Source organism: Astyanax mexicanus, chromosome 7 (genome assembly GCF_023375975.1).
Source record: "Astyanax mexicanus isolate ESR-SI-001 chromosome 7, AstMex3_surface, whole genome shotgun sequence".
Classification (NCBI taxonomy): Eukaryota; Metazoa; Chordata; class Actinopteri; order Characiformes; family Acestrorhamphidae; genus Astyanax; species Astyanax mexicanus.
In genome coordinates, this window is record NC_064414.1 from 7105600 (window position 1) to 7133539 (window position 27940).

The 27940-nt window shown below is 38.2% G+C and overlaps 3 protein-coding genes across 4 annotated transcripts in view; 1 reads left to right on the forward strand and 2 right to left on the reverse strand.

Moving 5' to 3' along the window:
* kcnh5b (potassium voltage-gated channel, subfamily H (eag-related), member 5b) overlaps positions 1-7760 on the forward strand; it is a 65869-nt gene extending 58109 nt beyond the window's left edge. Inside the window, exon 11 of the mRNA XM_007228984.3 lies at positions 6576-7760. Within this exon, the coding sequence (XP_007229046.3) occupies positions 6576-7607 (1032 nt within the window). The 3' untranslated portion in view covers positions 7608-7760. The remainder of the gene's footprint in view (positions 1-6575) is intronic.
* Positions 1-27600, reverse strand: part of gphb5 (glycoprotein hormone subunit beta 5) — a 141773-nt gene extending 114173 nt beyond the window's left edge. The window contains exons 1-3 of one of the 2 annotated variants that reach the window (XR_007439928.1): positions 27287-27600; positions 25239-25437; positions 21731-22523 (exon numbers count right to left, since the gene is read on the reverse strand). Coding sequence is in view for 1 of the 2 variants with exons in the window: in XM_022685102.2 (XP_022540823.1) it covers positions 22332-22523; positions 25239-25437; positions 27287-27315 (420 nt within the window). In the remaining variant the exon portion in view is untranslated. Of the gene's footprint in view, positions 1-21488; positions 22524-25238; positions 25438-27286 lie in introns of those variants that run through there. The other variant, XM_022685102.2, reaches the window with a different exon arrangement.
* Positions 1-27940, reverse strand: part of esr2b (estrogen receptor 2b) — a 443098-nt gene that overhangs the window by 174312 nt on the left and 240846 nt on the right. The window lies entirely within an intron of this gene.

The following is a 27940-nucleotide window of genomic DNA, read 5'->3' on the forward strand; positions in this document are numbered from 1 at the left end:
GTTGGGTGAGTGTGGACAAGAACTGAAGTTGGATATAACTATGTACAATTAATTTTTTCACTTTGAGACAGTGGTAACATTTTGTCAGTTTACAACCACACATTTAAATGTATTTTATTGAGATTTTAAATGATAGACCAACACAAAGTAGCACATAATTGTGAAGTGGAATGAAAATGATACATGTTTTTCTAAATGTAAACATATAAAAATCTTTAATCTTAGTATAAATACACCCATTCTATTAAGGTCTGTAGGTTTGTAGCTGTAAGGTGACAAAATATGAAAAGTTCAAGGGGTGTGAATACTTTTGCAAGCCACTACAAATCAGTCTTGTGCTGTACTGGGCCTGAGTATTACTAATTTAACCAGAAAATCATATTTCCAGAAGGAACAGCAATGGTTTGGCTGCCAAAGTGGTTCACACCTTCTTGCTTGATGGTTTCTAAGGTGTTACTATGGTATAACTGTTCCTTTCTAAGATGTTGCCAAATAGTTATAGATTAGTTGTTAAGGTACTGAGTTGGTTGCAAAGCTATTGCTAGGTGTTGCTATGGCCGTGGATTAGAGTTTAAGTTTCAATGGTTCAAAGTTTGGTTGCTGCTGAGACACAGAAACCCTATGGATTGGGCATGTGTACGAAAACGAATAGGTGTGAATAGGAGTAAAAAGGCACTGAAAAGAAAACTCCAAATGAATTAGTACAAGTTAAAACTGCAGTCAATTTGTTCTCAGAGGCCTGCCCTGAATTAATATATTAATTAGGCTGTAAGTACTTTTAAAACATTAATAAGATATTATCAGATATGTTAATGGTGACTAGCGGAAAAGATAAATTATGATAAGTATGCAGAAATATCTGAGTATAAATAAAGGTTGGATTACTATTTGGGAAACGACAGGTCACTGTTGCTGTTTCTATGTTTGTTTCTATGTAACTGCTTATTAATGTTTTTCAGTTTCTGAATCAGTGTCTCTGATTTTGCAATTTATAGGTATATGTTTGAGTAAAATGAACATTGTTGTTTTATTCTATAAACTATGGTAATTTCTCCCAAATTCCAAATAAAAATATTGTCATTTAAAGCATTTATTTGCAGAAAATGAGAAATGGCTGAAATACCAAAAAAGATGCAGAGCTTTCAGACCTCAAATAATGCCAAGAAAACAAGTTTATATTCATAAAGTTTTACGAGTTCAGAAATCAATATTTGGTGGAATAACCCTGGTTTTTTAATCACAGTTTTCATGCATCTTGGCATCATGTTCTCCTCCACCAGTCTTACACACTGCTTTTGGATAACTTTATGCCTTTACTCCTGGTGCAAAAATTCAAGCAGTTCAGCTTGTTTTGATGGCTTGTAATCATATATCTTCCTCTTGATTATATTCCAGAAGTTTTCAAAGTGGTCTCTTTTTCCAGAGCTGTGTATTGTTTTTAGGTGTTGGCCCAAACTGTATTGTTGTAGTCTTGTAGTCTTATTTTACCAAAAAAAATCTTCTCCTACATCTGGAAGAATCTGTCTGCAGTTCCGAACTAAGACTAAGGGAAGCATTTTTTAATTATTCATCCATCAGGCTACTCCACATGTAAAAACACTACTTTCCTGAAGCAGGAGAGAGGAGGGCCGTCAGCAGGGAGGATGAAGTGATAGTGTAAGAGCTGTCACCACGACGGTCTGTACACAGATCTGCTGAATATCTCCTGAGAGAAACTTTAATCAACTTCATATTCATAACACCCCCTAAAAACACTTACACATTTACATCTGGCCATGAAAATGCCATTCATCACATCAGAACAGCCTGAGGGGCTGTGATTGTGTGTGTGTGTGTATGATTTTGTGTGTGTGTGTGTGTGTGTGTAGTGTAGTGTAGTGTATGTAGGGTTATAATGAGTGTTCATTACTACACATTATTAGGGAATAGCAGAAAAGCCAGCGTGTCCCACAGTGCTTTCAGCTGATGGATATGTCAGCGTTAATTTATTATGACTACCCACAAGCTGGTCCTGCAGGGGTTCTGCAGTCAGTGTGAGGGTGGGAGTGAGGATGTGAGGGTGTGAGGGTGCAGAGTTTTAGTATTAAAATAATTTGTCTTTTGTTTCCATTGTATAGTTTATACACACACTGTATATTATTTTTAGAGATTTTCTCTGAATCAAAACATTAATACACATGTAGAGGAATATTTTCTCTTATTTTAAAGCAAGATTGTAATGACTGGACAGTAGGGGTGTGACGAGATCTCGTGGCACGAGATCTCGCAAGATTAAAACGGATATTTCTCGTCAAGCTTAAACCTGTCTCGCGGGGCAAAAAAACAGTTAAGTGTTGACTTTTTAAGAGGGATCTGGCAACCCAGTAGCGATAGCGATAGAGTATGATGGCTGAGCAGTGAGAGCAGCTCTCAGCAGAAGAGGAAAATTCAGGCATTTGTATAGAAGATGCTTCTGCTACTTTTAAGTTGTATGTCTGGCTGCATTTTTGGCTCCAGTGGAAACAATAAACGGTAACAGAGTGACCAACAAGATACAAACCATATATAAATACTGTAAGTAAATCCTACACGTGACTGTTTCATAGGCAGCTGTACTAATCCCTTAGCTCTGTACTGTATTTAAAAGTAGTTTGCACTTCAAGCATAGTCTTAATATGACTGGTTATGGTTATGCAGAGTTAAATTACAAGAGATTTAGGAGAAAAAAACACAAACCATAGGTTTAATATGACTGGTTGTGGTTTACACTTATTGTTTCCAGTATATAAGACCTAGAAAAGTTTTATTTTTATTTTTTTATTCTTATTTCTATTTCTTGTAGAATCAATGTGTGAGAGAAACCAGTCTGTAAAGTTTGCGTTATATAATTTTGTCAAATAATAAAAAAAATTCATTTTTGAGGTTTTCTTTAAAATGTTATTTTTAAATCTCGTCTCGTCTCGTTCTCGTGAACCCAATACCGTGTCTCGTCTCGTCTCGTGATATTAGTGTCTCGTCACACCCCTACTGGACAGTAATCAGATACATGCTGATGCAATAAACACACTGTAAAACCTAACTGCTTTTCTTACTGAACTAATTAAGTTACCATGACCTAACTACTACAGAATCTTGGCATCACTTATGCTGATAAAGTCAGACTAACTCAAAAATGATGTGCTGCCTTCTTGCACTTATAGCTGCTCTTTAAAAAAGTGTTCGTTTTAAGCGTTTGATTTGAGTTAGTGTAGCTTAAATAATTTGTGGCAATCGGTTTCCTCAAATGAAATAAGTTGATATTGTTTAATAGGTTGAAGTTGTGTAAAACAGTGCATTTAAGTTGGTTTAATGCATTTCTGTTAAGGCAGACATACCTAAATTTAATGAGTTGGCACAACTATTATATGCATCCAAATGGAGTTTGGAGTTTTGAGTTGAACCAACTTATAATAACTGAGTTATAACTGAATTTTCTTATCAGGGTTTACAGTGCACATGAGTCCAAAATACTTAAATAAACTAACAATTACACTGTGAACATGATTAGCACAAGTCAGTTGATTTACTAAATTCTATATAACGGTGATTATCTGCATTATTCACACTCATTAAAATAATAAAAATAATTTATGCTCAAAATGTTTGAGTTATTAAATTTAAATGGTGTAAGGCAATTGGTTTCCTCAAATCGCTTGAGTTTATTTAACTTGTCAAGTTTTACAATGCAGACTTTATTAAACAAAGGGCCGTTAAAAAGAGTGTAGAAAAAGTAAAAAAAAGTTTTAGAAAAACAAAACAAGGTTTGGTACATGGAAACAGTAAACACACTAAGAAAAGTAAGTACAGATTTGTACTTAAAAGAGTACAAAGCTTGTCGCTGGGGCTGTACCTTATATTGAGGTACAAAAAAGTACCTTTCAGTGAAAGTCCTTTTTTGTACCCATGGTTTTTATGCAAGTATAGATCATATAGATTATAAACATTATCATCAACTAAATATGTGTCAAGAACTTAATGATGCAAAATTGTCTGGCTTTCAAATAAAAAAATGTGCAAATAAAATATATATTGTTTATTAGTACAGTGGTACAGAATACAGAATGTACCTTTGGCTGGTTAAATGGTACAAATTTGTACTTATTGCTGTTAGAAAACACTTTGTACTTCAGAGGGCACAAATCTGACCCTGTTAAGACCAATATTGTACCTTTGTGGGTACAATTATGAAGAGTGTACCTTTGAGTACAAAAAAGTACTCGTTTCGTACCTCTGTTTTTTAGAGTGAACACAGAAATCGGAAACACTTTGTAAAGTGGGGAAAACCAGACAATACTCTGTGAGGGGTGTGTGTGTGGAGTGAATGTGTGGTGGTGAACAGGTGAAATCAATACTCTGGTGATTGATTTCTTGGTAGTCATGTGATTGTGTGAGGGAGTAATGTCAGTGTGAGGTGCATTCTGGGAAATATGGAGGTAATGTATAAAATACGTACAGTTCGCTAATGTTATTTGAGAACGTAGTGATGTTACCTTTTAGAGTGTAATCCTGCCCACCACCCACTTTAATAATATTGTTTATTGTAATTAATTTTGGCTCTACAAATAGTTAGACATCATGACAGGACCAGGCTATTTTTCGTGTAGACATTAAGGAGTTAAAAAGGATATCAGTGCTTAAATCAGACATGACGTATTGTAAGTAGTATTGTATGATTTAATGTGGACGAGCACCGTCTTCTCTTTCCTTGCAGAGAGTCTGACGCGCTCATCATCTCAGAAGTGTGTGTGATGGAGCTAAAGGCCGTGATTAATATTTAAAAATGGAGCAATTTGTTGGACCCTCCCTCCCATCTACACTTAATTACTCTCCACCGAGCCCAAGGAGAGCTCCCGAAGGTGGAGGAACAGCAGAGCAGGGGAGAGAGGGAGGCAAAAAGGAGGACAAGAGGTAGAGGGGGAGAGGAAAACAGATGTATAATTTAACACAAAGCCTACCAATGCATTTCATCTAGAGAAAAGAGTAGTTACAGAACAGAGCTGGGCCAATAGGTTCATGTTTCTGTGATTTAGAGGATGCTATTCTATAGGCAGTACTTATCTACAGGGAGTAGATATTAAATCTTGCTATTCCACACAGTGGCCACTTTATTAGAAACACCCACCTACCTTGTGCTTACCTTCACTGGCCACTTTACTAATATACACAATTCTTGTGTCTTAAATCAGTTTAGGAATATGGTTTTATCATTGTTTTAGCATTGTTTTAGTGATCTTTATTTATCACACCATCAACCTTGCACCATGCAGCTTGTTTTGAGGCATGTCAGCGTTTCTTTGCTATCATAACGATGGGAAAAGTATGCCATGTGAAGCTTGACACAAAAGCATGTTATAATTCCCTTAATTAATCATGGATCTGTTTTAGGCTTGTGCACGCTTTGTGCACTGCTTACGTGTGTTGGGGATGCGCCAGTTGACAATTCACTGCCAAGATAGAAATGAACTGACAATTGACATCTGCCTAGGTTGTTTTCAGTTAGTGGCACATTTGTGTTTTCCATTGCCAAGACAGCAATACGCCAAAAATGTACCTGAACACACATAATTCATGATCACCACAACCTTGGCATAAATAAATTCACAAGAACCTTTGCTATTTGAATGACGCAGGTGGAAGATGTGAAAATGGACTGGGTACGGGATGTAAGATAGTAATGAGCATCATGATGCACCTTGCTCAGGGTATAAGATAGGGCCCTATATCCTTTCAAGATCAAAAGAAGATGAATCTAAAAGTGGCCAGAACCAGGTTAAGAATTAATTTAAAAAGGGCAAGATCAAGTCCAAATGAGTCAATTCAAGATCAAGCCTCCGATCATGGAGGCTTCTATCATTTCTTTGTATTTCAAAACAGTTTAAGTCATGCAAAGTGAGTGACATCCCTACGGTTTGCATGGGACAACAGAACTAAGACTTCAAATGCTAAAATACAGAGTTTCTTTGGAGAAATTGTCTGGAAAGTCCATGTCATTTTGCATTCAGAGATGTAAAAAGTGCCATGAATACCAGTCTAGACCAAAGAATCACAATTGGGTCCAACCAAAACAGTCTTTTAAAGTGTGAAAGCACCTTTTTTTCATGGCTTGGACTTGGCTTGGCGCAGTTACAGGGAAATGGAGGCATCCATTAAACATTAGAAGAAGAAAAATAACTGGAGTCTGACTCCACTTTGTCTGTTGTATGTGTACAACAGTTTCCTGTTTCTACTGCAGCTGTACATTAACTTTTATATTGATTTATAAACTGAAATAGTAGGAATCTGTGGGAATCTGTTGCATCTCATTCTGCTGCGTGGTGCAAACACACTTGAAGGGAGTCAGATTTTGGTACAGCACCTAGAAAAGGCAACTCCCCGAACTGACAACATTCTACAAACCAATCAATGTGAAGAATAGAGATAAGCAGCCCTTCTTAATAAACTGCAGTGTAAAACCACGTCTATAACAAGAGTCATGAACCTATCAGATATACAGTAAAATGTCTTTAGTGTCTGTTGCATAAACATATGGGCTTCCCTGTCTCACTTTTATCTTACAGATAATCTTCCGCAAGATCAGCGATGTGAAGAAGGAGGAAGAGGAGCGTCAGCGTTCAAAGAACGAGGTGCCGATGACCATCCCTGTGGATCACCCGGTCCGGAAACTCTTTCAGAAATTCAAGCAGCAGAAGGAGCTTCGCAACCAGGAGGCCTCAGTACAGCATGACCTGGAGAAGAACCAGCAACACCTCCACACTCACCTCCAGCACACTCAGCTGCAACACACACACACCGCCATTACCCACAATGCACTCTGCACAGTCCAGAACGGAACGGCCAGCACTGGCTCCTGTAGCAGCGTGGTCACTATATCCCAGATCACACCCATTCAGAACTCCCTGACCTTCTCCAAACCTGCTGACCCGGTCAAGCAGAACAACCAGGACATCATGGATCTAAAACCTTCCGGTGACCTCACCCCGAGCATGACCCGCTTGAAGGTGAGCAACGCCGCCCGGGCCAAACCAGCGGGGATGGCTCGCGGCTGGATGAGGCTGAAAAATAACATGGGCCCTCCGGGGTCTCCGCCGGAGGACGGCAGGAAAGAGGGATGCAACAACGTCATGAAAGCCGTGTCCATGGAGCACCTCTCGCCAGAGGTCAAGGTGCAGATAGAAGGTGTCATCGAGGTCAGTGGTTCTAGAAAGAGTTCCCTCCGCAAAACAGACTCGTGGGACAGCGGGTTGACCTACAGCGATCAGAGACTGGATCATGTGGGAGACGCACAGAGTCCTTTACCTGCAGGAGAGGGAATAGAGCAGAGCTTCTTCCCCGGACATGAGGTTTCCTTCCAGGCTGCGTTACAGGAGGCGAGGACGGAGCTACGAGGGGAGATCCAGGCCCTCAGTGGAAGGATGGCCGTGTTGGAGGATCAGGTGGGGCAGATCCTGAGACTGCTGTCTGAAAAGAGTGAGCCGCTGGGCCGGACATCCACTCCTAAAACTCATCAAGAAAAGGTCAAAGCGCAGAACATTTTTACCGTTTCCATTCCCGGCAGCCCGGACTCAGACAAGGAAGATGGGTCAGTCTGAGTGTAGTTGCACAAACTAGACTTCAGCTGGTAGAATATAAACCACACATTGAGCAGAAACTGCCTGTACACTGAAAAAATTTACTTAAAAAAAGGTTTTGCAACTTTCTGCATTTGCTTTTTTTAAGTAAATTAATTTCAGATAAATTTAAGTAACTTCAACTCTGTTTCAAGACTTAAATGTTACATAGAGTAAATAAGTGAACTGAACTTCAGTCAATCCTTTATTTTAGTAAACTTTACTTAATTTCTGCTTACAATATTACCTCATTACAATTATTACTTAATTTCTACAATATTACTCGAATAATTTATAAAACACAATATATTATAAGTTCCTGAAATGTATATTTTTAGTTAAAACACACATATTACACTGTCTAAACACAAGGATGACATGTAATACATTATTTATACTAATATACTAAAAATAATGTATTACATGCTGTCCATGTGTTGAGACAGTGAGACTTGGGCTGAGATTATGTAAATATTTGAAAGTGTGTTTTAACTAAAAATATTTATATTTCAGTAATATTGTATAAATTAAAAATGTGTAATTAGGCAATATTGTATGCAGGAATTAAGTAAAGTTTACTAAAAGAAAGGATTGATTTAGCTAAATTAAATTAGGTAAAGTTTAATAAAATAAAGGATTGACTGAAGTTCAGTTCACTTATTTACTCTATTTATGCAACATTTAAGTCTTGAAACTGAGTTGAAGTCATTTAAATTCATCAAATGCAGAAAGTTGCGAAACTTTTTTAAAGTAAATTTTACTCATCATTTGTTTCAGTGTAGTTGTGGGATTTCTATCAGGATAAATGAAATACCTGTTGCCTGGAAATGCTAACCTAGAGCAACAGAAAAACTCCTTGATATCAGTCGGGACATCTTCTAGTGTCTCTCAACTCACTTTGATCTTACGACATAAACTGTCCTACGGCCATTTTACCACAGTGCACTCTATTTACGCCACTGTTGCAAAACTAAGGAAAACGAATGACTTATGCTAATGCTTATAAAGGTGACTAAGCAAGCATTTATACTGTGGAAGACAAAAGAAGCCACATTTTGAGAAAATAAGTTCATAAAAGCCATACATAAAACTGGAGTGTGCAGATTTTACACATCCAACAAGTAAGAGTATGTTTAGAGTAATGAAATGGAAGATGAGTGGATGAGTGAATTATAAAACGATAAAATGTAGCTAAAAAAAACTACTATGCACTAAAGTTCAAGGGGTTTGAAGAAGCCATGTCAGCGTGACAGTGGGGTCTGACCCCACTGCAGGGGTTTGAAAACTTTTGAGGTTTTTATGAAATAATGCAAATGCAAACATCGTGCAAACATTACAGTATTTAGGAAGCATTTAAACAAACAAGAAAGTGGTGAAAATGAAATAATGAGAGGAGAAATGACTAAAAATGAACGTAATCACTCTCACATGCTTTTTATTCAAATTACACAGTTTAAACAAATTCATTAAAACACATAATTGTTTTGTTAAATCTCCCAGACTAATGATATCCTGTTGTTTTGGCTGGTTTGACCTAATGGCATGCTTACTGTCTTTCATAAATTCAAATTAATTCAAAAATGGTTCATAAATGCATCAAAATTGTTCTACTATCATTATCAGTGAACGACAATGTTTTTAATCCCAGTCCTGGAAAAAATCAGCATACTAAACGAAGAGTCTTAATTGAATGTTGTTTCAGTTAACAGCTGTGCTGAACTTGTAAAGAGTTAATAACTTAAATTTCTTGTCTCTTAATGTGTTTGAGAGCATCATTTGTAAAGTTGTGAAGAGGTAGAGTTTGTATACAGTAAATAGCTCTATTTGAATAATGTTCTAATCCATATTAGGGCAAGAACTGCTCAAATAATAAAGTAAAAAAAAATACTTTAAGAAATCCTTGATGAAGTAAAGTAAAAAATACTTTAAGAACTACTCAACAATGTAAAGTAAAAAAATACTTTAAGAACTCCTCAACTAGGTAAAGTAAAAAATTACTTTAAGAAGCAAAGGTCAGTCAATCTGAAAACATTTAAGGACTTTTCATTTTTCTTTGAAGTATTCTCAAGGGTATTGGCAAAGACCATCAAAAATGTTATTCATGAAACTGGCTCTCATCGGGATTATCCCTAAAAAGGAAGAGCAAGAGTTCCTCTGTTGCACAGAATAAGTTCATCAGAGTTACCAGCCTCAGAAACCACAAGTTAACAGCTCCTTATATAAAAGCACTTAAATGCTTCACAGAGTATTTTGTGTTTGTTTAACACTTTTACGTTTACTAAATGATTCCTTATGCATCTTTATATTTATAAAGATATATATAAAGTATGTATAAAGTTTTAACTGGTACTGTAGAAAAGAATGTGAACAGTTACTGTATGTCCACAATGTAGCCAGTTGTGGTCAAAAAGCAAGTGTATCTCTACCTTAACACTTCCCCGTACCCTTCTACCACAACAAGAATCAGAACATCATACCCTTAGGTGTGAAAGGGTTTGGCTAAAGTTAGTGCATTATCCATGGTAATCCAAAAGTGGTTTGGAACTTAATTCGGACAAATATTAAATATTACATTAATAGGATTGTGAGCTGAAAGAGAGACAGGTTTGTTTTTCGCCTTGAACTTTTGAACGTGAACATTTTGGATGTTTGATTTAAGTGAATGTGAATGGATGTCACATCAGCACCACCAACAACTGAGACACCTTGGAAGCAGTGGAGAGCCATGGATGTCTCTTCTGCTTCTGACATCAGTAGCACTTCAGTAGCACACAGTTAGCGGAATAGCTAGTGCTGGCTAATTTGACCAACTGAACTGGACTGGACTGCACTCTGCGTTCACTCGGAACTGGAATCGGTCTTTATTAGACACCTTTTTGCACATACAGTACATCACCTCCTCATTCTCCTCCTTTTTTTGGTAATAGCTCTGCATGTCCAGCTGGGTTCTGGCTTGCCAAAGATAAAAAAAAAAAAAACAGAAAGACATCTACACTTGATGGCATCTGTTATAATTGAATGAAATATAAATGCTTGTATAATATGCAGTTGACTGCATGCACGTTGCTATAAAACCACTGACGTTTACTTTATTTACTCTGATCGTCTGAATGTTCTCTGTTCAGAATCTGGAACCAGAGTTTTGATGAAAAAGCCGCATGATGAGCTTAAACAAGAATGTATTCTTAATAAACTATATAAAAAAGACTGGATTTAAATTATTGGTTGGATGATTTCTAATAACTCTCATGTAAAGCCAGGTCTGAGCAAGGTTTATAGGTTTATAAGTCTCTTTATTATGATCTCAGCTTCACTGATCATATATGAGAACTTTCTATAGTTCTATAATATTAATAGTCTGTAGTTCTGTATCTGTTTCTCTACATACTTTCTTAGAATTATCCTCTTTTCACCCTGTTCTTCAATTGGTCAGGACCCCACAGGATAATGAGAGCACCACAGATCAGCTATTATTTGGGTGGAGGGGTCATTATTCTGAGTACTGCGCTGAAGCTGACATGGTGGTGGTGGTGTATAAGGTGTTAGTATGTGTTGAGCTGGTATACATGAATCAGATACAGCAGTGCTGCTGGAGTTTTTAAACACCTCAGTGTCACTGCTCTACTGAGAATAGTCCTCCAAAAGTTCTGTGGGCAGCATCCTGTGAATACCGATGGAGAACTAGAAGATGCCCAACACCAACTGTGTAGCAAAAGACTTTCATATTTCTACAAGGTCTTTCAGCTGTAGGTAGGAGTGTCTTATAGAGTGAAGGACATTAAGTGAAGAACACAAGAGTTTAAGAACTCCAGCAGCACTGCTGTATCTGATCAACTCGCTCGCTGTACCAGCACAACACACACTAACACCTCATACACCACCACCATGCTAATCAGTGCTAATCACTGCAGTGCTGAGAATAATGACCAAACCACCCAAATAATAATAATAATAATAATAATAATAATAATAGCTGTTCTGTGGTGGTCTATCCTGTGGGAGTCCTGATCATTGAAGAGCAGGGTGAAAGGAGAAAAATATTAAAGTATGTAGAAAAACATTTACAGGACTACAGTCTGCAATTATTATACAACTACAAAATATTTCTATGTATTAAGTGGAGCTGAAGGTGTTTTTCAACACTTTCACTCACTGTCCTACTCTCTATTAGACACTCCTACCTACAGCTGCTCCATCCTGTAGATGTAGATTCAAACAGAAGTTCAGAAGATCTGTTGATTCACAATTTATGCTAAACATCCACTAAACCCTAAACCACAGTTTTTCTATTAATAGCTAAAATGTGTTCCCTTGACATAATGAAACAACTTCTGACATAAACCTGCATAGACACTTAGTAAGCAGTGATAAAGGCTGTGCAAAGCTGACAAAAAAACAAGTCGTAATATTTTATTTGAAGGCTACCTGCAGAAGGGCTTTATAACACAGTCATAAGCATTGAATAATATATATATATATACGTATATATATATTAAGCAGTAGTTGAGTAGTCAATGTATGTAAATGTAGTTAATACACTATACATACATTTCTTTTCTTTCTTAAACACTCTCTATAAGTCCAGGTCCCTCTTGTAAGTCTCAGCAGTGTTTTTTAGCTTTATGAGGGAATTTGATGCCCCTAAACTAAAGTGATGGAACTTACTTTATTTATAATGCTGTTTACTTCCTGTTTGATTCCTGAAAGTCTCATCTGATTGGCTAATGCAGTCCTGATGGCACATGATGGCGCTGGAGAAATTATCATGCGTCCACAGAGTAATACTTACATCTATTTGTATCATAATTTTAGCATCATTTCTTTTTTCTTTCAAGTAAAGAAGTGCTTGTTTGGAAAAGTAAAAATATTGTTTATATAATATGACTCTCACAACAAAACTCATAATGAACAAATTAACTGTTGCATTTCGCTAACTATTTTATTCTTAGTAGGTATCAGTATCAATATTGGTATCTGCAAGTATAAAAAAATACACGCACTTGTACCCGTACTTGGTTGGAAAAAACATTAGATTGATGCATCAATAGCTGTTATACTATCTATGAAGTTTAAAATCTGATGTTCAATACCTGTTATATCTACACAATCTCATTTATTTCATAAAACATCTTATAATAAAAATATCTAATGTAAGGATTACTTCATAAATACCTTATGCAGTGCTTATGAATATGTTATAAACACACTACCTTTGAAATAAGAGGATACCAAATAAGCTCACCAGATGGTGTGAATGTGGATCTTATTCTCTAGTCTCTAGTCTCTACTGCTGCTGGAGTGTTTTCAGGCTAAGAAGAATGCTTTAGAGGAACAGTCTCCTCTGAAGATTCTCCTCAAAGAAGACAGAGCTTTCACTCTTCTATTCTTCTTTCAACTGTGTGTGTTTAAAAACTTTTCCAGTCACTTTTTTTTTCGGCAGCCATATGCACCACCGGCTCGAACAGCAGAGCGCCAGGTGGAAATCTCCAGCCAAAAAAGGACAAAAAAATGCAAGCTCACACTTTCCAAGACTGCGTACGAGACCTGACACTGCAGCTTTCCTAATTAACAGCTATAAAGAGCTGTCAGCTGTGGCCAACTCAAGTCCGATTCTGCCCTTATAATGCAGGTACGCATTTGTCTGTGCTCTACCACACCTGGTTTCACTCATCTGCTTGCAATCACACTATTTAACAGTCCAATCAGGTCTTCTGGAGAAAATGCAGGAAAATGCTGAACTGTCCAATGACCAGGTGTTGAATTAGCATCAATTCAATTAGTTCACACTAATCAACCATAAAATTAAGTTATAATACTGTATTGTTCCTGCTTGTGCAGCCAAAAAAGCTCTGACCCAATGAGACATGAACTCACCAAGACTTCTGAAGGTGTCCTGTGATATCTGGCACCAAGACTAAAGTCACAGCAGATCCACAGCAAAAGTTTTGTAAGTTGTAAGTCACAAGTCTCTATACTCCATTGACAGTGTTGAGCATGTTACTTTGAAAAAGTAATTAGTTATAGTTACTAGTTACTTCTCCAAAAAAGTAGGCCTAATTGAGTTACTAACTGAGTTACTCCACTATAAAAGTAACTAGTTACCAGTAAAAGTAACTATTGCGTTACTTTTGTGTTAATCACCCCTGTAAACCCCACCCCCCGGCCCCCACCTTCTCAGAGCATGTTTCATAAGCCAGATGAAGAGAGTGCACGACAGCAAAGACAAGTACCTGCATAGAGGTTTGTCCATGACAAATTTTTCGTTCGGGGACATCAAGTAAACTCGATGTGCACACTTTTACCTTTGACCTCAGTGAGTTTTAAATAGTGTCGGTCCTCCTCACTCGCCATCTCTTGCTATACGCTAGCACCCGCCACTATGCATGCGCTCTAAACACCCACCCACCTATTTTCTCTGATTGGCCGAAGGTGTAGGTCTCAATGGTCTCAATACGTTACTGTTGCCGGTTTTCTGATCGTCCTTCCATGCAGCACTTTTGGTAGGCACTGACCACTGCAGATTAGAGCTTAGATTCCCTCCCAGAGCCTGAGTCGAGGCCCGATCTGAACTTGGGCCGAGTCGGGTCGAGATTTCCCACCACTTTCCTGTCGGGCTCAAGAAAATAGTCTATGATGTAGGCGCCTGTTTTTTAATATTTTTTTTTTTTTTCATATAAAGCTATGGCGTGACAATCACAATATAGCAAAGTAACAAATCAAACATCTTACTGTTTTTGCACATAGACTATAAACTAAAAAAATAGTTTGATTAGAAAGTGTTTTCTTTTCTTAAACCATGTAAAAGTATATATTGGATTAGAGGAGTCATTCAGACATCATTCTTGTAGCCTAATTTACAGATGTTTAGGCTGTGGATCATTGTTTGCATCATTCATGTTTTAATCTTTTAGAGAGTGTGCTGCTACGTGGTTGATAAGGTGTTGCTCAGTGAGTGTTATGCAGCCAGTAGGGTGGTTGTTGGATGGTTGCTTGGATGTTGCTAGCTGGTTATTGGATGGTTGGTTGGACGCTTCTCAGTGATTGTTATATGCTTGGTAGGGTGCTGCTAGGTGGTTGTTAGATGGTTGGTTGGATGCTGCTACCAGGTTGGTTGAGAGTTGCTCAGATAGGGATGACATGATATGTTTGATAGGGTGCTGCTAGGTGGTTGATTGGGTAAAGTGTCCTTGGGTGTCTAGAAAGCATTAATAAGGTAGTAATTATTTTTCTTTTTTCCATATACAACATAAAAATAAAATTGCCAATCTTATAGACCCAGGTTTTACTAACAACAAAGCGTAGATTTTATATCAGATATTGGTCTTCTTTGCCAGACCTCTCTTTTTTGATGCACCAAATATTTTCTTTTGGGTGAAAGGTCTGGACTGCAAGCAATTTCACCAGCCTGACTATTCTTCTTTGGAGCCATGCTGTTGTAATGAAAGCAGTGTGTGGTTTAGTATTGTCTTGTTAAAATATGCAAGGCCTTTCCTAAAAGAAATGTTGTTTGGATGGGAGCATACATTGTTCTAAAACCTATACGTATTGTTTGGTAATAATGGTGCTTTTCCAGAGCTTCTCATGCCATAGGCACTAATCCAAACTCATACCAGTAGAAATGCAGGCTTTTGAACTGTGCACTGATAACAAGCTGGATGGTTCCTCTCCTCTTGAGCCCACAGAACACAGAGTATATGGTTTTCGAAAGAATTTCAGGTACAGCTTTAACTTGCATTTGTGGATTATGGCACTGACTGCCAGTCTTGTCTCCTCTGCACATAGATTTCTCCAGAACTTCTAAATCTTTTAATAATATTATGTACTGTAGATGATGGGATCATTTTTGTTGCTGTTGTTAACCAGGTGGATTGCATCGTTGAGGAGGTTAAGTTCCTACCCCTTGGAGACGTTTCTGGCATTGAGTTTTTTTGTATCTCTATCCTCACCCTGTCTGTCCTGTGCTGTGATATTCCCATCCTGGCAGCATGGATCAGATGAGACAGGAGAGGCAAGCCGAGTGATACTCTCAAAGAGCCCTCAGTCCTCGATCAGGTTAGACAGGCTACAGCCCCCACACTCCCACCCAAACAGAGCTGCAGTCACTGTAAGATTGATCTACTTTACGTTACATAAGACTTGTTGGAACTTTGCAATTTACAAATACGTACATAAAAGAATAGAGAAAACACAATGTTATTATGCTTCATTAACCCCTTATTACTGCACGATAACGGTGTTGATAAGTAGTTGTCCCAGCTTTGTTTTTCCAACTAGGGTTTTAGGTGGTTGATAGATGCTTGGTAGGGTGCTGCTAGGTTGTTTATAGATTGTTGGTTGGATGCTGATAGGTGGTTGCTATACTATATGGTGAGCAGCTTGCCGTTAGAGGTTTCATAGGGTGCTTCTAGGGGATTGTTAGATGGTTGGTTGGGTGCTTCTACATGGTTGATAAGGTGCTGCTCATTGAGTGTTATACAGCCAGTAGGGTGGTTGTTGGATGTTTGGTTGGCCGTTGTTCAATGATTGTTGTATGGTTGATTGGGTGCTGCTAGGTATTTGTTAGATAGTTGGTTGTTAGATGCTGTGGCTACGTGATTGGTTGGACACTGCTTAGTGATTGTTATACAGTTGGAAGGGTGCTTCAGTGGGTGTTATACAGCCCCTAGGGTGTTGGTAGGTGGTTGTTGAATGAATGGTAAGGCACTGCTACTTGATAGAGGGCTGCTAGGTGGTTGTTTAATGGTTGGTTGGGCATTGCTCAGTGATTGTTATAAGGTTTATAGGGTAATGCAAGGTGGTTGTTAGATGGTTGGTTGGGCGTTGCTCAGTGTTTTTCATATGTTTTATAGGGTGCTGCAAGGTGGTTGCTTTATGGTTGGTTGGGCGTTGCTCAGTGATTGTTATATGGTTTATAGGGTGCTGCTAGGTGGTTGTTTGATGGTTGGTTGGGCGTTGCTCAGTGTTTTTCATATGTTTTATAGGGTACTGCTAGGTGGTTGTTTGATGGTTGGATGGCCTCTGCTACGTGATTGGTTGGGCACTGTTTAGTGATTGTTATATGGTTGATAGGGTGCTGCTAGGTGGTTGTTAGATGGTTGCGTGGCCTCTGCTATGTGATTGTTATACAGTTGGAAGAGTGCTACTAGGTGGTTGTTAGGTGTTTGGTTAGGTATTGCTACATGTTTGGCTGGGCACTGCTCAGTGATTGTTATATGGTTAATAGGGTGCTGCTAGGCCGTTTGTTAGATGATTGGTTGTTAGATGGTGCAGCAACATGATTGGTTGGACACTGCTTAGTGATTGTTATAGAGTTGGTAGGGTGCAACTAGGTGGTTGGTAAGGTGATACTTAGTGAGTGTTATACAGCCTGTAGGGTGTTGGTAGGTGACTGTTAAGTTGGGCATTGCTCAGTCATTGTTATATGGTTTCTAGGTGGTCGTTAGATGGTTAGTTGGGCCCTGCTTAAAGGAGATTGTTGGATGGTTGTTTGGGTGTTGGTAGGTGGTTTATAAGTGGATGGTAGGGGGCATGCTAGTTAATTTATAGGTGTATTCCAGGGTGCTGCTAGGAGGTATATAGATGGCTGGTAGAATACTGCTAATTTAAGTGGATGTTAGATTTGTAGAGTGCTGCTATGTGGTTGTTAGGTGGCTAAAAAGTTGTTGCTAGATAGGGATGAATTGGGATGAAGGTTGCGAGAGTGCTGCAAGTCCTGAATGGTTGGTAGGGTGCTGCAAGATGGTTAAATGGTTGGTGAAGTGCTTATTGGGGATTGTAAGGTTCTGCTACGTGGTTGGTAGGGTGTTGCTTGAGGATGGGTAGATGAATGGTAGGGTGGGGTAAACTAGTGGTTGTGTCATGTGTGAAGGCTGTTAGGATGTTAGATGGTTCCTATGCTACTCAAGGTTCTTTACTGCAGTGGCAGCCTCTACTCTACTGGAATGGCTTTACACCAGATCTTGAACATTGCTCTCCAGATACAGGTGTTTCCAGGGCACTGTAGGTATCATTAGGGCAACATTGGGTTCTTCACTCCATGCAGATCAGTGACAGCATCCTGAGGAATTCACTGTAATAAAGCCTGATGTGTCTGCTGGTCTCTGAGCCACACCAGATATAGATGTTTTGATTTAATGCTTAATTGAATGGAAGTGGTTTGACAGGGGGGTAATTTAGTTCATTATGTAAAGTCTGTATGCAGCTGAGACTCAGCCAAGGGTAACATTCAGCTTTTGGACCGTAGAGAACGTACTGCAGCACTCAAAGCCTGGCACGAGCTGGGTTTATCCTTATAAGCCCTTATTTGTTGTCATTTTGGCATATTTTTCATCTAAATTACATGATTATCTTGAAGTAGTCATATATTTAAACCAGGGACACAATGTATTTGTGTCCATCAGATCACTTTTAAAAAAAGCTAGTGTGGTTGAAATGTAAAATGTCTTTTATTGTGAGGGTTTGATGTTAAATGGTCTGGTGTAAAACTTACTGACTCATTTCTTTACAGTGGAGGTGATAAAATCCAGGTATTGACCTGTATACAAAAACAATATCTAGGAAAAACTATTTATTTTAGGACTATTTTGTGACACATCACACTGAGTCCTAACAGAGAACTATTGTCAATAGAATAGGACACCTATTGACCTATTGACACAATGCCTCAAGCAGCATTTGGCTCTGGAGAAGTGGAACTTTGTTCTCTGAAATGATGGTGATAAACCAATATCCTGACCTCACAATTGCTGTTGTTGCTGAACGCAATCAAATCCTTACAGTAATATTATAAAATCTAGTAGAAAGTCTTCCCTGGACATTAGAGACAGCAACAAAAGCAGCTTAAATGTGTTTTTATAATAAATTTGGCATTACAATTATTCATTTAGCTATTTTTCTAGAAAAATACACAGCATGTCTAATAATAAACATGTCAAGAATTACCTGTCCACCCAGTCACCTGAAGATAATGTTGCCCCCTTAAGAGGAGGAGACCATTAAGGATTATATTTTCCCATTGCCATTTAACCAGTCCCATTTCCACCTGCTGAACAGGTAATCCCTAAGCTTCAGGAAGGTTGCTTACCATAGCTGGGTAATTTACAACCACCACTAGCATAGTAGAGATGGTAAATTTGGACATTTAAGGGTATATTTACAGTGTTTATTGACAGAGCTTAAGACTCACCATCGCTTGCCATCACTCGGTCAATCTGGCAACCTGTGTGAGCCTCCCATCTAGGGTGGAGTGGGAGGGGCAGAAAACTCTAATCTAGTGTTTGGAAATTGGACTCCTTTTGCCATTTTACATACTTGTACATACTTACATATTAATGTCACTTATTTTTTTCTCATATTTTCTACATATTTAACTGAGGTAAAGCTTAAGCTGTCTAACCTGCAGTGGTAAAATATTAATTAAAGTAGTAATTCAAATAATTATTATAAATTATAAAATCAAAATGTACAATATGTTTAAAATCAGAACAAGGTCACCATTACAACATTTCAACTTGTCTGCAATTTATAAATCAGCTTATTAGAGATCACTGACCACAGTTTATGGGGTTTGTGTGGTTTAGGCATGCAGTTAGCATCATGCTAACATGATTATTTACAGCCTACGCTAAGCTAATAGCTGCAGTAGCTAAACTTCAGGCTGCAGACATGGCCTGGCTGACTGGCTGTGTTTTAAGTAAAGGGAAAAACACAGTATAAATTAGATTTTGAGCTGATTTATTCTGTTTATAGCTTTTCCGTGCAGGTTTCGGAGAGAAAAATAATAACAGCAGTAGCCGAGTGCGGCTAATTCTTGAATATATGAGTATTTGTCATGTTGTGTAAAGAGATGTTCAGGTTATGAGGCATTATGTAACAGATCTCTAGGACTTTATTTTGAGGGAAAGTGAAGAAAGCTGGCCGTGTTCCTGGTAAGCGGTTGGTGGAGTGGAACTGCAGAGAAAGTTTTCTCATCATTCGTACATTAGAGAGACGCTGGATCATTTGTCAGCAGGGTGTACAACACGCTGTAACAGAGTTACGGTAAAGATGTGCCCTGTGTGGACAGGTTTCAGTGCAGGAAGTGATTATGTAAGAACAGGGTGGTGCAGAGCCCTTGGGGAAGCGGGGAGTCTGAGGGTTTGAGACGGTGGACGATGGGCAGGAGCTGGTTGTGGTCAGCGCTCTGTGCAGTGGAGGGTATAATAGGACTGCAGTTCCCAGTCACTCTCATAATTGATGAGTCTTGTAGCTATCATTTGATCAATTGATTGATGGAATCATTATGCCTGCTGTAGTTTTCTCTTGCTTGCCCCACGCCAAACCAGCCACCTCAACCACCCCCACTCCAACCCCACCAGAGCCACGGCACTGCAGAGAAATAATAAAAGTTCTATTGGCCCTTCAACTCCAATAGTTTAATACACGTCTGAGCAGATGTTTTATAACCTTGTGTTAGTGAGTAGTAAATAAATTAGTGACTGAGTGATTAAGTGAAAGAGTAATGGTCATAGAATAAGGGATTTAGTGAGTCAATTGGCTGAATATGTAAGTGACTAAGTGAAAATGTGAACATGGGATTAAGTGATAGTGTGACCAAGAAAATTAGTTGATGAATAAGCAATGAATTGAATATATGAGTGATACAATGAGTAACTGAATGAGCAGGTGAATGAGTGATGGGGTAAGTGAATGGCTGACTTAGAAAGTGAATAAGTGATGGAGTAAGTGAATGTGTGACTGATTAAGTGAATAAGTTTATGAATGATTGTGTGACAGAGTAAGTGAATGAGTGACTGACTGAGTAAATGAGTAATGGTGTGATGGAGTAAGTGAATGAGTGAGTAAGTGAATGAGTGATGAAGTAACTAAATAAGTGACTGATTGACTAAGTTAGTAAATAAATGAGTGATGGAGTAAGTAAGTAAATGAGTGATCAAGTAAATGAGTGACTGACTAAGTAAATGAATGAGTGACTGTGTAATTAACTGCATGAGTGATGGAGTAAATAAGTGACTGAGTAAATGAATGGGTGACTGAGTAAGTGAGTGAATGAGTGATGGAGTGAATGAGTGACTGAGTAAATGAATGGGTGACTGAGTAAGTAAGTGAATGAGTGATGGAGTGAATGAGTGACTGAGTAAATGAATGGGTGACTGAGTAAGTGAGTGAATGAGTGATGGAGTAAATAAGTGACTGAGTAAATGAATGGGTGACTGAGTAAGTGAGTGAATGAGTGATGGAGTAAATAAGTGACTGAGTAAATGAATGGGTGACTGAGTAAGTAAGTGAATGAGTGATGGAGTGAATGAGTGACTGAGTAAATGAATGGGTGACTGAGTAAGTAAGTGAATGAGAGATGGAGTGAATGAGTGACTGAGTAAATGAATGTGTGACTGAATGGGTAAATGAATGAGTGACTGAGTAAGTAAGTGAATGAAGTCATGGAGTAAATGATTGGCTGAGTAAATGAATAAGTGATTGAGTTAGTGAATGATTGATTAGGTAAATTATGAAGCAAGTAAGTAAATAAGTGACTAAGTGATAGAGTAATGACTGAATAAGCAATAGATTAGGTGAATGAGTGATACTCTGTGAAGGTGTGAGTGTGTGGAGTTAGTGACTGAGTAAATTAGTCAGTGAGTGAATGAAGACAGTGTAAAACAGATTGAGTTCATTATTTGCCCCGTTTTTCTGTTCTCTAGTGAAGTTGTGTGAGTGAAGCCTTGTCTCCATTATTAACCCCTGATTGGTGGAGCTGGGTGAAGGGTGTTGAGAGCAGCAGAGACAGTTCTGTCAGTCTTTATTCCAGCTGATCTGACTCTTACTGCATCAGACAGGAAGAGAGAGATAAGACTAATGACATCACAAGTTCTAGTCCCTTTATTCACACACTTTAACTATAACTCTACAGTATGATCAGGCAGGTTTGGGTCTCTTAATTGCCATTTGGATATACAGCTTCGGGAAGTATTAGGAGACCACTTCAGTTTCTAAATCAGTTTCTTTGATTTTGCTATTTATAGGTTTATGTTTGAGTAAAATTAACAATTATTTGCAAAAAATGTAAAAATGGCTGAAATAACAAAAAATATGCAGAGCTTTCAGACCTAAAATAATGCAAAGAAAACAAGTTCATATTCATAAAGTTTTAAGAGTTCAGAAATCAATATTTGGTGGAATAATCCTGATTTTTAATCACAGTTTCCATGCATCTTGGCATCATGTTCTCCTCCACCAGTCTTACACACTGCTTTTGGATAACTTGATGCCTTTACTCCTGGTGCAAAAATTCAAGCAGTTCAGTTTGGTTTGATGGCTTGTGATCATCCATCTTCCTCTTGATTATATTCCAGAGATTTTTAATTTGGTAAAATCAAACAAACTAAACATTTTTAAGTGGTCTCTTATTTGTTTTTAGAGCTGTATACCCATCTCACAAAGTAATCAATGCACATGCTAACATATAGTTAAAAAGGTCAAAGTATGTGGTAAATTAGCTTCCATTAGTAACATTAGCTTTGTAGATCCAGAGCAAACTACAAAACTCAACCCCGCCTTGACAGATCAGCTACATAAACAGATCAGATCAGATACATTGTTAGAAACATAAAGTTGTAAGTGTAAATGAGATGTTCAGCTACTGACTATCTACATTAAAAGGCTGAAATGAAGAAGAAGAATTTGTTTTCTGGATGTGACCAGTAGTTCTCAGTAAGAGGCGATACACTCCGTAGTGCTGGTCACACACACTCCACAGTTACACTTGAGAGCCACTGGGTAAGTGTAGTGGGGATCCACGCCGGCCGAGCAGTTGGGCAGCTGGACGGTCATGAACTGCGTCTGGTTGTAGGTGCACACCCTCTGGTAGGACTCGATGAAGGGCGGGTCCAGAACAGGCCTCTGCACAACACAACAGAACAAACCGAGAGTGTGTGATGAAGCCAGAAACACTAAATTAACACACCAAGGTGTTCGGACACATCTTTGAATTAATACATTGAGCTGTTTGGTGATTTTTTTTGGCGGAACGGACCAATAGACAGGGCCAGCTCTAGTCATTTGGGTGCTCTAAAATGGTTCATCTCACATATTTGCAACCACCCCCTGCAAAAATAAAAACTAAAACAAAATTGCAATGTTATTTTTCAATGTTTTGTAAAACTATTGCTTTATATGTTGTTTTTTTCTTCAAAAGTAATAAAGTAGTAAAACATTAAATAAAAAGTTCAAACATGTATTTTTTAATGAAAAATGAGTGAATTACCCTAATTGGACCATTACCTGTTAGATAGATAGATAGATAGATAGATAGATAGATAGATAGATAGATAGATAGATAGATAGATAGATAGATAGATAGATAGATAGATAGATAGATAGATAGATAGATAGATAGATAGATAGATCTAGACATCCAGCAGCAGACACAAAGTTACAAATTGAATACACAAAGTTACAAAATAAAATATATAAAATATCAAATAAAATAAAAAATATAAAATATATGTTAGAGGTAAGGAACACCATTTGGTTTTTGTTGGGTTTCAGACATCTGTTGGTTAATTAAACATGCACTGGGTCAAAATGACCCTGTTCCTGACAAATGGACATAATAGGAGGGTTAAACACTCACTCCAACTTTCACACAGGATATTCATCTTTTTCTTAAGCAAATATGCTACTTTTGTATTGCTTATATGTTAATATGTCATTATTATGATTACTAATATTATGATCATTTTTCACAAGGCTGATTTTTTGGTGCCCTATGTGCAGTGCATGATCCGAATGGGCAGAGCACTGGCACTGCCAATAGAAATGCTTACTGACTTTTACTGAAAGATTAATCAGTGTAAGGACTATTCATCAAAAATGTGGAGTTTCTAATAAAGTGAGGGTGTTTTTAGATTAAGTTTTCAATATTGTCAGTAATATAACTAACAAAAAACAACACATTTCTATATTGTTCTCACTCTTCCTTTCTGAGACATTATGATAATACAGCACAACACCTTTATCAATATTTCAGGTTTTATTAGATTTACACAGACTTTAAAATTTAACTTTAGTCTTACTTTAAGCGCACAGTTATTTGGGTCATTGGAAGTGCTCAGTTCAAACCGAGTTAAATTCACTTGAACAGCATCAATAATTGAACAGAAGCGTTAGGTAAACTCCAGGGCGCTGATGCAGTGGGTCCCTGCTCGCCTTTAAGTCAATATTTTTTGCTTTTCAGAATCGTTTTATAAGATTATTTATACACAGCTGAAATGAATGGAGAAGATTGCTTGAAAAGTAGTCTATGGGCGTATTCCTTGATTAGATATGTATTCAATCTATACGTCATGTGATGCTCATTGCTATCTTACACCCCGTCAACAGTCTATTTTCACGCTTGTGCCCATGCCATCAAAATAGCGTCAGAGTTTAGGAATAAATCTACACTGATGGATGTGGTGGTCTGGAAGTAAGGTGTGTTCTGTTAAATTTCTAGCGTGTTTCTATTTTGGTGGCAGAAATTACAGGAACTCCACTTACTGATTTAAACCCTGACAACAGTCAATCATCAGAGTCCATTCCTATAGGTGCGCCCAAACACACACACAGGTCCTTAAACACACACACACACAAAGACGCATTGCAGAGTGCAAACCCAAATTTTAACTCAACAATAAACAGAATAAAGAATAATATAACAGTACTGTTCCCTTAAATGAGCTGCTGGTGCACCTTTACAGCATAAACACACATGTCAGTATCCTCTGCGGAGATGTACAAAAGCACCGCACTGTTAAGATATGAATGTGCCAAAGTCAGAGCTCACCTGACTGAGGGATTGACGACTGGCTCACTGATTTACTGGTTTATTTCATGTTACGCCCAAAACACACCCATGATTATATCCACTTGCGCAATACAATTAATCGATGCGCTATAGATTGGTATTTGATTAATGCTTGTGTCATCAGTCAGTACCAGTAACAATGTCTTCACATGATCACACATTACACAACCATGTCATCTGCTGGTGTTGATCCACTGTGTTTTATTATCAAGTCTAAAGTCAGTGCAGTTTTGTTTTACCACAAAATCTTACAGCACTTCATGCTTCCCTCTGCTACTGACAACTTTTATGGAGATGCAGATTTCATTTTCCAGCAGGACTTGGCACACTGCCCACACTGCCAAAAGTAACAATTGGTCTTGTATAATTTTCTAATTTTCTGAGACACTGATTGTTGGGTTTTCATTGGCTGTAAGCCATAATCAATAATCAACAATAAAAGAAATAAACACTTAAAATAGATCACTCTGTGTAATACATCTATATAATATATGAGTTTCACATTTTCAACTGAATTACTGAAATTAAAAATAACTTTTCAATGATATTCTAATGTATTTAGATGCATCTGTAGTTCTGGGTTGATTTATTTGTTTATATTGTGAAAATTCACATCATTAAATCCCCCAATTCCCTGATTGGTCTGCCCTAAAGGTTTGAAAATAAATGTTGTGTTAAGTCTTGTCTTCAGTAACGACCACAGCTGGCATTATCTGCCTGTGTGCCATCTGTGTGAGCACCAGGTTGTGAAGGAAGCTGCTGTGCCTCACCTCCCAGGTCTCGCAGCGCCCCCAGCAGGCATCTGTGGTGACGGGCAGGGCTCCACAGCCAGGCTTCCGGGCAATGAAGGCGAACTCTCTCACAGCACAGCCAATAAACTTTCTCAGATTCACCCCAGACACACCAGCCGGCCCACCGACACACAGCCAGACAGATAACACCACCCAGCCCAGAGTGAGTGGAGAAAAACTGTAAAAAAAAAAAAAAAAACACAAAAATACACAAACTAAGAGTGTTCTTATTATCATTCTACTTTTTAATTCGGGTGCCTATTGCTGATTTAATGATTTGAAGGCTTACATTTAAAATCCAGTTTTTACATTGTGGGGAAATGGCCAAATAGTGTATATTCACTCCCTGTACTGGTCCTGAAGATCTACCACCCAGGAAAGATTGTACACTGTATTCCATTTACCTCAAAAGATGGACATCAGATCTAGAAATATCATCATACATTGTTTGCTATCTACTTAAACATTCAGATAATTGTACACTATAACAAAATACACTGTATTGCCAAAAGTATGCACTCAACAATAAATATCATTCTATTGTTATCATACCACAGTTAGTTCCGACCGCCCCGCAATGTGATTGGCTGAGAGGCGTTCTATGAGTGCCGTTATCAGCCGGTAATGCACAAATGTAACCAAAGCTCTCTATGAATGCCACGTCTCTATCTGGCAATCTAATGGATGAGTTTGAGTTTGGCGGTTGCCAGAAGAGTAGTACTTGTCTGACTAAATTCTACCAGGTGTAAGAATTCAGGGTGGTAGAGTGGGGGATTATGGTGTGTGATTGTTTTTCCGGAGTTGGGCTCCGCCCCTTAGTTTCAGTAAAAGGGACTCTTAACCCTAGAACACTAACATTGGGTATCACAAAAAATAAAAAAGGTACCATGGATGACCCTATGAGAAAGTCAGGTAATGCTTAAAAGGTAATGTCCTAACAAAAAAAATAATGCCACTGGAAACTTGGTTTTTGTTCCACCCATTCCAAGGACATGTGATTTAAACACACAAACACTAACATCAGGTAAAATACACCCATAGAATATGTTACTCTTTATCACTAATGTCGGATGAAAATCACCTGAATAGATTGGAGGAGGAAATCTATCAAAACATTAATGACATCAATGAGGTTCGCCCTGAAGCTCCCCAAAGCCCCATGAAACTCAGACAGCAGCAACACAATAACGTTATTCGGTTAAGGCCTTTTCCTGTTTCAGCATGTCTTGCACAAAGAAAGGTCCATAAAGACATGGAAAAGGACTTTGGTGTGGAATAACCTGACTGGCCTGCACAGAGTCTTGTCCTCAACTTAACTGAACACATTTAGGGTAAATTAGACCGGCGATTGCATAAGTCAGGCTTTCTTGCCCAACAGCGTCTGACCTCACAAATGCACTTCTGGAAGAATGGTGTAAAAAAAATTTCCCATGATTTTGGAGGGATATTCCAGTTGAAATTGTACCTCCAGAGGGGAGGAACGAAGGCATCACAATCTACTGTTCACAGAGACTTTATGAACAAAAGTACAGAGGCTTCACCAAAAGATAAAAAACACTAATCAGCAGGAAGAATAAAAAGACCAGGCTGGAATTTACCAAGAAGTACAGAGACAAGGCTGTGAACTGATTATGGACTGATGAGACAAATAATAACATTTAACAATATGATGGAACGCCTAAAGTGTGGAGAAAGAAAGGAATTTGCAACTAAAGATTTATCTCTTATTTACTTTAATTTTCTTTATTTAGTTTATCTGTTCCAATAATTTTGTTCACAAGAAAAAGGGATGGGTTCAGACAGAAGGTGTTATCTTTTGAACTGTGTATCAGATCAAGATGTAAAAACTTGGAAATAAAAGCTGAAACGTTGATCTTTTGTCTCATATTCAATTTTTAACGTCAAACTCAAATGTTCTTAGTCTACAGCAGAAATAAATTTCTCTTGTTGGGCACTTTATAAACTCCAGTAAAAGATCCAAAGTAAAAGTAATGTAAATATATTGAGTACACCAATTGAAAACTTACCGTGGTACTGGGCACCTCTGGTAGGCCATTGATACCTTGGTTTAAAGTAGAAACTAGAAAAGATCACAGCACTCAACGTTCTTGATGGTCACTCAGTCCACCAGCTGGTTTTTCTCTGAAGGTTCTCCCTCCTCCTCTTCTTCCTCTTCTTCTTCTTCTTCTTCTACTTCTTCTGTTTTCTAGGATCTATTATTGCAAGATAAAGCCTAAAAATATCATCTGTTAGCATCTATCAGAAAGGAGAACCTGAATGAACTTCCTCAAACCCAAAATCCTTATGTTAAATCAGGTTGCTGTGACTAACTTGAGAACTTGTTGACACCTCTATTTATTTGAAACCAGCGTACCGATCACATCTAAAAACAGAAAGAAGGCGTTCTCTAACTCTTAATTTCCATTTCCTCAGGCACCATTTATAAGCACCACTGGCGCCTGTCTTGCCGTTGCCTCACCTGTACTTCAGGTCTGGCCCTGTCCCTTCCATTAGCTTAATGAGCAGGAAAAACACACACGTTTTGTTCTGATTTAGCCGCACAGAAAATTCTAGAGAAGTTCCCTGATCCCTCAAATCCAAGCCTCCATCCATCCATGCATCTGCCTTCATTATCAGAGAGACACGTACGACTGTAGGCTTGCGTACTGAGAGTCATTTGG